Source organism: Zootoca vivipara, chromosome 6 (assembly GCF_965207765.1).
Source record: "Zootoca vivipara chromosome 6, rZooViv2.hap1.1, whole genome shotgun sequence".
In the NCBI taxonomy this organism is placed as follows: Eukaryota; Metazoa; Chordata; class Lepidosauria; order Squamata; family Lacertidae; genus Zootoca; species Zootoca vivipara.
This window is the reverse complement of record NC_142589.1, coordinates 86,482,128-86,495,383: the sequence shown is the minus strand read 5'-3', so window position 1 is coordinate 86,495,383 and position 13,256 is coordinate 86,482,128. Positions and strand designations below refer to the sequence as shown.

Sequence of the window (13,256 nt, the reverse complement as noted above, 5' to 3'; positions counted from 1 at the left end):
AATGATCCGCCTCCAGGTTAATAGGAACTTTTAAGCCAGGTGTCAGGGACTGGTTGGACGTACAGGAACGGTGGGAGGAACCAGCTGGGGAACCCTGAAAGGAAGAAGGCTCAGAGCCCAGGGAGGGGGTGGGTGGGATGATGATGATGAGTGGGAAGAAGGAGACAAGGGAGAAGAATGGGAAGAGGAGGTGTCAGAAACGGAAGGGATAACAGGAGTTAAGTGAGCAGGGAGAGTCTGTGGCAGAGGGCAGTCCAGAATCAGAGGCAGATGCTGAAGCAGGAGAGGAGGGAGGCCAGGAGGGAGAGAGGCACAGGTGTCCCCCGTTCCTGAAGCAACAAGCTCTCCTTCCTGCTGGTCTCCCCGGACCAAAAGAGGCATGTATCTCTCTTTATAAAATCTAATAAAATTTATTCAAAAAGAAACGGGGGGGGGGGGAACCCTCTTAAATTCCCAAAACGCAAATAAATCTCAGGAGACGGGCCGCTTTAACCATTGGAAAGGCCTTTTTAATCAGTTGACATTCAACATCCCCTTTTCCCTTCCTCTCTGCCCACTTCACTACAGACCACGAAAAAGGAGGGTAGCCAACTTCTTACACCCCTAAGTCGTTTACCCCAGCCCCCAACAATATCTGGCAACAGCTTTGGTGAGGGGGGGGCGGGGACTGACAGACAGCTTGCATTTACGGAAGAAACACCCAGAGAGTTAAATCGCCAACAACGCTAAGGACACGAGGAATGTTGGCTGCAGAGATACTGGTACATTTGCTGGCCTGGCAGATGCTTTGCAAAGAGAGAGAGTGTCTCTGTGTGTGTCCCCCTCGGGTCCGCATCTCCCCCCCAAGTCACACGACGGCCTCAATCTCCACCGCCTCCTCTTCCTCCAGCATGCTGTAGGAGGCGTGGGTCTGGAAGGGTCTTTGCAGGGGGTGGGCAAGGAGTTTGGCCATGCAGTTGTGCAGCTCTACGGCCGGTCCGGTTAGGGACACTTCGTATTTGTAGTTGGTGCCTTTGCTGTCCAGGTTGCTGAAGAAAGCAAAGGTCTCCTGGAGAGGAGAGAGGAACCGCAAAGGTATAATGATGACAATAATTTTATTATATTGTACCCCGCCCACAAGACTAGGTTGCCCCAGCCACTGGGCGGCTATACATATAACTTAACATAATAGTATTCAGTGTCTGGGCTGAACGATGGAGGTGGAGACGCTCGTTCAGGTCTACAGGGCTGAGGCCATTTAGGGCTTTAAAGCATAAACACTTTGAATGGTGCTCGGAAAAGTACTGGGAGCCAGTGAAGATCCTTTAGGACCAGTGTTATATGTTCTCGGCGGCTGCTCCCAGTCACTAGTCTGGCAGCCACAATCAGCACATCTCTCTCAGCAGTGGAGTAAGTTCTTGCCAGCAATCTGCTCCTGAACTTGGCCAAGCTGGCTGCTGAGGGATGATTGGCAACATCCAGGGGACATCAGTGTGTGTCCCTGCCCACTCCCCTGGCCCAGCAATGCCTTTTACCTTCCAGCTGGTTTCCTCCTCTTTGTCCTCAGAGCCATTGTGGATGTAGAGCACGTCAAAGTAGTAATAAGGGCACTGGAGCATTTTCTGTGCAGAAAAGACAACAGCAGCAGCACGGTCACGAATGGAAGCAGGGTATATAGATTTACTAGTTTACTAGTTTGCATCCATCGGTCTCAAGAGGCAATGGAGTGCACCTCAGAGGGTGAAGCCAAACTGCTGCACTAAGAGTACCAAAGTGGGCGCAAGCCTGGGCAATGTGTCTGGGGGTCCTGGGCTGCCCAGACAACAGGACCCCCCCCCCTTGACCTTGCTGATGGGATCCAAAGGGAAGCAGAGCAATATGTTTGGCACCAGCTCGGCTGCAGGAGTTGCCGGAAGGAGGCATGCAAGGCGCCTTAGGGACTCCACTCTGGATTTGTGAAGGGTTTACTCCTGAGCCTTTTCTTCTCCCGAAGATGTCGCACGAGGCAGCGGAGGTTTAGGGCCAGAGTTTTCCTTCTCCTAGATGGGCTCCCTTCCCAGGTGGATGAGCCCCACCTGCCCCTCGCTTCCCTTTATGGCATGGGCAGAAACTGCCTTCTTGACCATTGGTCTCATGTGCTCCATCCACCAGAGCGGGTCTTCGCATGCAAGAGAAGCCCCTTACTCACTGAGGGTTTGAGACCCATCAGCTCCCCTCACCTGGATCGGTCAGCTAGTCAAAGCCAACTCCTGGGATGTGGCCGTTGTCGCCTGCTGGCAGCTTCTAGGAGCCACAGGTGAGAGCTGAGTGCTGGGGGGGGGGGGACCAAAGGTGGACAAACTGCCCCAGAAGTAGCGGGACTCCTTCTGCTCCAACTCTATGATTCTATGATTCTCTTCCAATTCTATTATTCTGCTCCCCCATACAAGGAATGTTACTACCCATCAAATTGATAGACAGATAGATGCACACAGACATATGGGAGAGATACAGCTCTCCTCTGTCAGCCCACTCTGGGAAAGACATTCAATATGGCAGGAAGTTTTTAAGAGGGGGGATAAAAAAGGGGGGGGATTACCAGCGAAGGCGGAATGGCTTAGGAAACTGATGAGCTATGCTGAAATTGACTGCTAAACTAAGAGGACAACATGTTGAATCGTCTAAGAATGGAGACCATGGATCAAACCATCCTCCGTACATGAAGTCGCAGGCAGGGTTTGAAGTATAAGCAGCGGGTTAGTAAAAGAACCGACGATATTGGGGCTTAGATCATGAAAACGTGCGTGTTTTTAAAACAGCTAACAAAAAGGAGTAATGAAAGCAAACATCAGGAAAGGAGGGGTGGGGAGTCAAGAAGGCGTTATGTATTTGATTAAAAAACAAGCACCTGTATACGATGACAAGCATTTTGGAATATCATTGGAGACTTAATAAAAATTATATATAAAGAGAAAGAAATAAAAGGGTGTGTGTGTGAAAAAAGGAACGGGCACCTTCATCTGTTCCGTGATTGTGACCGGGGGATGGCAAGCCGGGCGGCTATAAACCAGGATGGTCCTGACCACGTACGGCGGTGGGATGCTCTGCACATTCTCCGTCACGGGCAGTTCTGTCTTCTGCTGTCTGCATAGATGGGGGAGAAGGAGGGAAGTTTGGGTCCGGGGACCTGGGCTGATAGCGGGTTTCCTGCAGGCTCTCCAAGCCCAGCGCCCCCCACCCCCCGAGCTAGAGGGAGCAATGGGGAAAGCCCACTTCCCCTGTTCCTAAGGCAACCAGGATCCTTCCTGCTCGACTCAGCATTTAATGGAGGATCATGAGGACTAGCACCTTATTTTTTTAGGGGTGGGTCACAGTGAGGTAGTGCAGAAGGTCACAGGGGTCTAGTCCCCGCTGGCATCTCCAGGGAAAGGGTTTCTTGTCTGAAACATCCCAGGAACAACCCTGTGCCCGTCCCACCGGGATGAAGGAGAGAAACTTACATGAGGCTGAAAAGACCTTCGAGATCTTCAAGGAGGGAGAAAAGTTAAGGTGGACAATTCTCTGCAGTGTGCTGGTATCCAGCCCCTCCCAGTCCAGATCCAAAAATCCCCTGAATCAGGGAACCCCAAGGGTCATCTAGCCCAACCCGCCGCAATCCTGCCGGCACACAGCGAAAAGGATACTGAAGGACTTGCACACCACTGTCTCCAGGTCATACAAACAGCTGCAAACTTCTCTAGGATCAGAGGTGAATCCAGAGAGCTGGTGGGGTGGGGTGGGGGTGGGGGGAGAAAACAACAATGCAGGTGATTATCCGTCTTCATTTCATTTCACTTTTGATTTGTGTTCTGCCTTTCTATGTAACAGCACACAAGGCAGTTTACAAACCTGATCCACTACAAAAAGTCACAATAAAAACATAACTTTAAACTAAACGGCTTATATCAAATAAAGCAATATTCAGCTATCCATTAGAATACACCACTCAACAGTAAAATTAAAAATCAGCGGTTAAGCAGTTTACACTTTACAATTACAATAAAGAATTACTAAACTGTAATCAATAAAAATAATGGCATAATTTATACAATGCATAAAATACCACCAAACGTACACAACCATGTAAAAGGATCAAATTGAGAAACAAGGGCACACAACTTATAAAATTGTTTTGTTTTTTTTAAAGTATCCCTGAACTCCTTGAGCATCGCAAGACAAAGGAAAAGCTACAAAGTAGGAAGGTTATTTACCTCCCTGCAAAAAAAAAAAAGGAGATTGAGAAGCTGGGAAAGGGCATCCAAACTGTTTGAGGGGATGGAGCAGAAAACATGAGATAGCTCAGTCGGTAGAGCATCAGACTCTTAATCTCAGAGTCGTGGGTTCAAGCCCCACGTCAGGCGAAAGATTCCTGCCTTGCAGCGGGTTGCAGTTGATGACCCTCAGGGGTCCCTTCCAGCTCTACAATTATATGATTCTAGTATCTCCTCCAGGGCTAAAGGGCTTGGGCAAAGAAACACAACCGCTGTGTGAAATGTGACGGTGCAGGTCAGAAGCTGTCACAGTTGGGGGGGGGGGCAATAACAACTCCAGAGAAGCGGACACGGAGCAATGGATTCAAACTACAAGAAAGAAGATTCCACCTAAACATTAGGAAGAACTTCCTGACAGTAAGAGCTGTTCGGCAGTGGAATTTGCTGCCAAGGAGTGTGGTGGAGTCTCCTTCTTTGGAGGTCTTTAAGCAGAGCCTTGACAGGCATATGTCAAGAATGCTTTGATGGTGTTTCCTGCTCAGCAGGGGGTTGGACTAGATGGCCCTTGTAGTCTCTTCCAACTCTATGATTCTATGATTCTATGAACCACAATCCCTGAGCAGTCTGCAGTCAGATGGGTGGTCAGAGAAAAGAGACAGAAGAAGCCCAAACGTACCCAGGTGACGTCGTTGTTGACCACCACCAGCGCAAACTCGTGGCTCTTGTCGATTTTGTGCTTGGTCCGGACGAACATCTCTATCATCTTCTGGGAGATGTTCAGAGCGTTGGTTTTGGATCTTACAGAGAGACAGACAGACAGACAGAGAAAGAGAGAGAATATGCCTGTGAGCAAATTTGTGGGGATCAGCACTCTCTCAGAATGGAGCAGAGTGCCGTTGCAGAGCACATCCATGGCACACAGAATGTCCCAGGTTCAATATTCTGGTGTTTTTCTGTTTTAAAAGGACCTCAGTGAGATGGAGCCCAAGGAAAGATCATCTTCTGCTACTGTACCGCCAGATGGAACTAGTGGTTCTGACTCTCTTCAGTTGAAGCAGTCCTATTATTAAAAATTCCCTCCCATCAGATGTCAAGGAAATAAACATCTATCTGACTTTTAGAAGACATCGGAAGGAGTTAACATACAAACTACGGGAGGAGGACAACCGTGACTTCAAGGGAGAATGGGAACTTTTTACAAATCATCTAAAAAGATAATTACTGCATCTAAAAAGATTTGGACTTCTTAGCAGGTTTTGAATAAACACCCACAACTTTATTAGTAAAAGAGATGATAGATAAGGTAAATGATATGTACAAAATTACAACATGCAGAGAACAATATGTATAAACAAACCAGAGAGGGGAGCTGAGGGAAGTCCATGGAGGGTGGGAGGGAATAAAAGGGGGGAGGAATGTGATTGGGTACATTGATTGTTAAATTGTTTTGGTAAATTTGTTTTAATAAAAATATTTAAAAGAAGAAGAAGACGACGACATCGGAAGGCAGCCCTGTTTTTAATGTTTGAGAGGTTTTTTGTGACTTAAAATGTTTGCGAGGAGCTGCCCAGAGTAGCTGAGGCAACCCAGTTAGGTGAGGGGCATATAAATAAATAATTTATTATTATTATTATTATTATTATTATTATTATTATTATTATTATTAATTAGCCAATCCATCAGACTGAGTTCACCCAGCTACTGCGGGCAGCTTCCAGCATATCCAAAAACATAATAAAACAATACACATTAAAAACTTCCCTATACAGGGCTGCATTCAGATGTTTTCTAAAAGTTGTGTAATTCTTTATCTCCCTAGCATCTGATGGGAGGGTGTTTCACAGGGCGGGTGCCACCACCGAGAAGGCCCTCTGCCTGATTCCCTGTAACCTCACTTCTCGCAGTGAGGGAACCCGCAGAAGGCCCTCGGCGCTGGATCTCAGTGTTTGAGCTGAATGACAGAGGTGGAGATGCTCCTTCAGGTATACAGGGCCGAAGGCTGTTTAGGGCTGTCAAGGTCAGAAGGTCAGCACCAACAGTTTGAATTGTGCCCAGAAACACACTAGGAGCCAATGAAGATCCTTTAGGACCAGTGTTATATGGTCCTAGCAGCCACTCCCAGTCACCAGTCTGGCAGTCACATTCTGGATTAGTTGTAATAATAATATTGATAATAATTTATTATTTATACTCCGCCCATCCAGCTGGGTTTCCCCAGCCACTCTGGGCAGCTCCCAACAGATTAAAAACAGAATAAAACATCAAAAAACAGAAACATTGTAGTTTCTGAGTCACCTTCAAGGGTAGCCCCATGTACCTGTAGCGCGCATGGCAGTAGTCCGAGCGGGAGATAACCAGATCATGCACCACTCTGGCGAGACAGGGAGCAGGCAGGCAGGGTCTCAGCCGGCATACCAGATGGAGCTGATAGGCAGCTGCCCTGGATACAGAATTGACCTGCGCCTCCATGGACCGTTGTGAGTCCAAATCAGGGGTCAGCAAAGTTTATCTTGCCTGGGCCAGATCGGTCACACGGAGACCCCTCCACAGGCCGGATTGTGCATGCACCTGCGATTTCCAGTGTCTGCACATGTGCAGATGCGATTTCCCCGCACCGTGCTGCGTCGTTTTAGCGCAGCGCACGAGCGAGCGGCTCGGTTCGGGGGTGGCTCGTGGGCCGGTCAAACAACCTCCACAGGCTGCTTCCGGTCCATGGGCCTTAGGTTGCTGACCCCTGGTCCAAAATGACCCCCAGGCTGCGCACCTGTTCCTTCAGGGGCACAGTTACCCCATTCAGGACGAAGGAGTCCCGCCTACCTGCCTTCTCCCTGTCCCCCACTTCTGTCTTGTCAGGATTCAACCTCAATCCGTTAGCTGCCATCCATCCTCCAACCACCTCCAGACACTCACATTATTATTATTATTATTATTATTATTATTATTATTATTATTATTGGTTACAGGTAGGTAGCCGTGTTGGTCTGGGTCGAAGTAAAATAAAAAAATTCCTTCAGTAGCACCTTAAAGACCAACTAAGTTTTTATTTTGGTATGAGCTTTCGTGTGCATGCACCAGTGGTATCTGAAGAAGTGTGCATGCACACGAAAGCTCATACCAAAATAAAAACTTAGTTGGTCTTTAAGGTGCTACTGAAGGAATTATTATTATTATTATTATAGAAATACTTTCTTGTCAATGTACCACTTGTTTACAGTGAGATTAAATGAGCCCCCCCCCCAATCTCTCAGTCCTTGTTACACTCTGTGTGCTGTCATACGACCATCAACCCCGAACGTCGGCTGCAATGTTGCTGTCTTCCATTCAGAAGCCTCACGGCCCATGGGTAGAGACTGTTCTTTAACCTGTTGGTGCGGCTTATCATGCTTCTATATCTCCTGCCCGAGGGCAGGAGATTAAAAAGGTGCTGGCCAGGGTATGAGTCCTCCCTGAGAATGTTCCTCGCTCTTCTGAGGCAACGGTCTCCCGCGATAACATCTAGCAGACCCACGATATCGTGTGCTGTCTTCACCACCCTCCGTAGGGACTCTCTGTCCATACCACACCATAATGCAGTATGAGAGAACACTTTCTACCGTGGACTGATAGAAGGAAATCATCAGTTGCTGTCCAACCTTGCTCTTTCGCAAGACCCTAAGGAAATGAAGTCTCTGTTGGGCCTTCCTAACCACCTGGGCTGTATTGACCTTCCAAGTTAGGTCCTCACTAAGATGGACTCCCAGGTATTTAAAGGAAGAGACTCTCTCCACACCACACCCCCCAAATATACAATGGGGCTAGCTCCCCTCTCTTCCTCCAAAAGTCCAACACCATGTCCTTTGCTTTGCCAATGTTTAGGTGCAGATTGTTCTCTGAGGACCATGTGGATACCTTTTGAACCTCCCCCCTGAACGCAGATTGGTCACTGCCTGTAATTAAACCCATTATGGTGGTGTCATCAGCAAACTTAATAATTGCAGTAGATGGGTCAGATGAAATGCAATCATATGTACACAACGAATACAGGTATGGACTTAGCACACATCCCTGTGGAGTGCATGTGCTGAGCTTCAGGGAGGTAGATGTAACAGGTCCAATCCTCACTCTTTGTGTCCGATCTCTCAGAAAGTCTTTAATCCAATCACAGATGTTAGCAGAAAGGTCCAGGTCCCTTAACTTTCCGATGAGAATGTTGAAAGCCAAGCTATAATCAATAAACAGCATTCTGACATAATTCCCTGGTCTCTCCAGATGACTCGCTGCAAGGTTGTAGCAATGGCATCATCTGTTGACCTATTTCTCCTATAGGCGAACTGGTGTTTATCAAAGTCCGGTGGAAAACATGTTCTAAGATGGAACAATCTCTCGAAGCAATTCATCACTACAGATGTTAGTGCAATGGGTCTTTAATCATTTAGGCAGTTAATTGCTGTTTTCTTTGGGACTGGGATAACGAGGGCCGCTTTCAAACATGATGGAACACAAGCGGTTTGCAGAGAGATGTTGTTATTATTATTAAGCCACTAGCTGGCCCGGGCACGCATTGCTGTGCCTGACTCAGGGTCCTTGTTTCCCAGGAAAGGGGGAGGATGTGTCCGTTCCCCCCTGGACTTTGTCCCCCCCCCCCGTTGTTGTGTCTCATCCCTGTGATTCCTCCCATCCTGTTGTGATCCATGAGGTATCCCGTCCCCCCTCGCCCCACCCCCCGGGTCATCCCTGTGACTCCCCCCACCCTGGCTCAACCCATAACCTATTCGGTCCCTCCTCCCCCACCCCCCACCCAGGGCTCCACTCGGCCTAGTCTGTAAAGTAGAGCCGAGACCTAGTCTGTAGGCTGTAGAGCCGAGGCCTAGTCTGTAGGCTGTAAAGTAGAGCCGAAGCCTAGTCTGTAGGCCTTGGCTCAACCTAGTATGTAAATGAGAGCTGAGGCCTCCTCCCTGTACAGTCGTACCTCGGGTTACGAACACCTCGGTTTGCGAACAGTGTTTTCGCCGCGCGTGCGTGCGCAGAAGCGTCGCATGCGCGCGCTCTGCGCATGCGCAAAAATCACACTTTGCGCATGCGCAAAATGGCGCTGCGCATCGCGTTCGGGTTACGAACTATTACGAACTAGGTATTACTGTATCTCCATTCCTTGGCCCCCACCCTTGGAAAAGGAACTGTCAGCTTCTGGGTTCTATTTCCCAGCATGCACTTTGGCGTGAGTTGTGTGTTCTGAAACACGGGGTTTTGGGTTTTTTTTACGTGGCCCAGGTGTGACATCTGTGTACAGAAACTGTCTTAGGTTACTCTCTTATTCGCATGTGGCGTTGTGTCCAAATTTCAACGCTATCGGTCAAGCGGTTTCGTTGAACATTAGAGAGGAACGGACATGCCCAGTTTTCATTTATATATATATATAGATGAGGACTGGAATCTTAGTTTTGTCTTAAGTGAAAGGAGAATAGCACCTACTCTGAATGCAGAATGTCCCAGTTTTAATCCCTGATGGCATCTCCAGGTAGCCCTGGCAGAGACCCCCGTCTGAAGCCCTGGAGAGACACTACCGGCCAGTGCTGACAATACTGAACTAGATGGAGCACAGGCCTCACTCCCTATCCATCTCTATTTTCACAGGCAGGTGCTCTTGAGAGGGCCAAATGGTATCACACTCAGATCTGGCATAGGGGCTACAAGCTGCCAACCAGTATATACCAGTCCTCTGCAAATTTGTTGGGGTTTTGTTTTTTAGGGGGTGCAGTGAGGGGAACATGACTGCAGAAAGCCAGGTTTTAGAGGCTCCGCATTTGCCCGTTTCATCAAAACGCCTTGCGCAGTAGACATGTGGGAAACCGCCAAGGCTTATCGCCTTCTTCTGATTTTCTTCTGCAACAGAAAAATGTCAGCCGACCAGAAGGGGAAAGGCCACTCACCCGTTGAACGACTCCAGTTTCGAGTGGGACATTTCCTCCGAGAGGTCAAGGCAGATGATCTGAGAGAGAGAATATCAAGGTCATGTTCCACAGAATTGTAGAGTTGGAAGGGACCCCAAGGGTCATCCAGTCCAACCCCCTGCAATGCAGGAATCTTTCGCCCAACGTGGGGGTTGAACCCATGACCCCCAGATTAACAGTCTCCTGCTCTACCAACTAAGCTATCCCAAACTGTCCAACAAATCTCTAAAAATGCCTCTTCTAGGATGAGTAGATGGGACCAAGGAGGGGCTGGCCCGAAAAAGTCGAGGACAGAATAAGCTACTCACCACTTTTTCCGGGCAGTTGACCCGTGGCGTCCTGACTTGGAACTCGGTGGGTGGGACTGTAGGAGGCCAGCCTTTCCCATTGGTGGCCGTGGCGCTCTGGGGGCTGTCCCCCGTGCTGGCTGCCTCCCCTTCCCCCTCGCTGCGGCTGCCCACGCTCGCCTGGGTGCTCAGGGTGCGGTCTTCGGCGCCCTCGGGGTTCGAGCGGGTCCTGGGGCGCAGCTCGGCCGTCACTTTCTCCTCCTCCTCCTCCGTCGCACTGCTGGGCTCCGACGTATCCATCAGGGCACCACGGTCGAGTGGGGAGTCCAGGTTTGCTGTTCCGGAAGGCCTTCCTGGAAAGGGGAGAAAGCAACACGGTTTTGGGGGGTGACAGATCCATGGTGGGGGCAACAGATCCAGAATGGGGGGAGCCCTGATCAGGAGCATAAGGACATCGAGCCAAAGGGCCTCCTGTCCTCACAGTGGCCAAATACCCCTAAGAAACTAGGAATCCAGATAGACTGCCTCTGGACCTGGAGGTTCATAAAAGCCTGACTGCTGGATCAGTCCAAAGGGGGCTCGTCTAATCCAGCCTCCTGTTCTCACCATGGCCTAATAACAATAACAATATTTCAGGGCAGGTCACAACATAACATTACTATGTAAAAACCACAAAATATATAATAAAAATAAGAACAGAAGAACAGAAACAAACAAATAATTCAACATTCTTGTTTTTATTATGTATTTTGTGTTTTTTATATTTTATATATACCCTGAGACCTGTGGGTATATGGCCGGTATACAGAGGCAATAAATAACAATAAATAGAAATAATAACCATAACAAACAAACAAACAAACAAATCTCCCCTCCCACAATACATTTAAAAGGGCTTCGGATGGCAAGACCTGAGTGCAAAAACTCTCTTGAATTAAGACTCCCAGAAATTGTTACTCAAGCAGTATGTGGCAGCAGTCAATTTAATCTATTTAATGACATGAAAACACCATTTCCCAAATTATCCTTACAATGTATGATTTTTAGACCCTAAATAAGTTCAAGCTTTTCTACAGTGATAACATTTGTGTTGTTCATCCCCATAGATTTTCTTCAGTCAAAATAGTAAGATGTATCCACAATATAAATTCGAGAGAGTTTACATTTTGCTTAGGAATGTAAACAAGGTGATGTTGCTGGGCTGTAACTTTTTGATTCTGTACAAAATGTAAAAAGTAGAAGGAAAAGCAACAGGCAAAAGATTTGTGGTGGATCAGGTAAAGTCCTTCTTGGAGCAATGCAAAATTAACTTACGAAACTTCCTGCTGCAGGACCATTTAAGGCTTTAAAAGCAGATCAGATAAGTTCATGGAGCAAGAGATGGTCTACTCTTATGTATACTGTACAGTTAACTTGCTTTATCTCTGATTCTACCACATATCTTATCCATTTCTACACTCAGTTGGCTGTTGCTCCTGACAAGACCAGCTCTGCAAGAACAGAGCTGCAGCGTTAAAAACAATGTCCCTTGCAAGAGCTAGGCTACCGGTATCATGCTCTGATCCTGGCTTTTATCATTCACCCAGCATGATAGCTTGGTGTAGTTTGCAAAGCTAAGAGAGAAATTTGCAATAATCATGACAACTTGACACACACACACACACAACTGAAATTGGTTGCACAACTCATAGGGTCACCATCTTTCTGATTTTCCTTTGCAACCAGAAGCATAAATTTATATGAATTATCTTTGCAGCAGGGCTTGACAGCTCCTCCCCATCCCCATAATAGGTGAGCTTTCCAGATACAAAAAGGAGGCTTTGTACCAAATATAATCCGTTTAGCATCCTTTATCGTCTCATCCAAAGCAGCCCATATATGACCTCCCCCTTTTCCTGGAAAATCACCTACCTCGACCCCTTTTGTTCCAAACGCAAGCAACCTGTAAAACCAGTGATCGTTCACTGGGAAAATAAGATTTCTTGCAAACCAGACCGGAAGTGTAGGGAAGGGAAGAACCATATGCCTGCCCCCTCTCCTCGCAATGGATGCTGGGATTTGTAGTTCTCACTTCCGAACGCCGTGCAAAGGAGCTGTTTGTTGAAAGACGCAATTCTACAATAGATTGGGGTTTTGTTTTTTTGTTTCCCTTCCAGACAGCTGGAATGCAACTGAATCACCCTGGTTGAAGTAGTTATAAAGAAGGCTGGCATAGAAAAGGATGTCGATGTAATGAAGAAATAAGGTAGAGAGGGTGGATAATAGAAGGAACGCAAAATAAATCATTGGATGGGTAGATGCAAATAAATGGCATAAAAAAATAAATGGATGAATGCAAATACAGTAAATGTCATGAATAAATAAAGTCAGGGTGTAAATCCAAAAAGAAAAGATGGGGTTTAGCCAAGTCTACCAAAATAAGCCGGAAATCTTGTCTGCGGACAAAAGTACCGAGTCCTCTATGTCTTTCTTGGGCTGAATGGGGGACAAATAGAGCCAACTATACCGTCAATCAAGTGATGTAAAAACCAACTCCAGACCAATCAACAGGGCAGGCGGGTAAAGGAAAAAGGGGCAGAGGCCTCATGCCCCTTTCTAACCTATCCACACAGAAGATTCTCTTCCCCCCCCCCCCGCCTACCAGTCCCTCCTCATTCCTCTTCCTACTGGGCAACCAGGCAGTCAGTCATTGCGACGACCAGCCAATGAGAAACCCAGGCAGGGCTTGAGAGGGAAGCCTCAAACTTTAAAAGCAAGATGGCGGCGGGGACAGTGTTGCTGCTGCGACAGCGGCTGTGAGGGAGCCGCGGCGGGCGCGCTGCCCTCGGCCG

General features: G+C 47.8%; 1 protein-coding gene across 1 annotated transcript; it reads right to left on the bottom strand.

Moving 5' to 3' along the window:
- Nucleotides 1-487: 487 nt before the first annotated feature.
- On the bottom strand, nucleotides 488-13,195 carry BABAM1 (BRISC and BRCA1 A complex member 1). The gene is made up of 9 exons (XM_035120958.3): nucleotides 12,337-13,195; nucleotides 10,447-10,778; nucleotides 10,118-10,176; nucleotides 4,885-5,005; nucleotides 3,642-3,720; nucleotides 3,459-3,483; nucleotides 2,973-3,102; nucleotides 1,515-1,601; nucleotides 488-1,048 (listed from the first exon to the last, which is right to left on the bottom strand). The coding sequence occupies exons 2-9, from the start codon at nucleotides 10,723-10,725 to the stop codon at nucleotides 848-850; spliced, it is 981 nt and encodes a 326-aa protein (XP_034976849.2). The 5' UTR covers nucleotides 10,726-10,778; nucleotides 12,337-13,195; the 3' UTR covers nucleotides 488-847.
- Nucleotides 13,196-13,256: the final 61 nt, after the last annotated feature.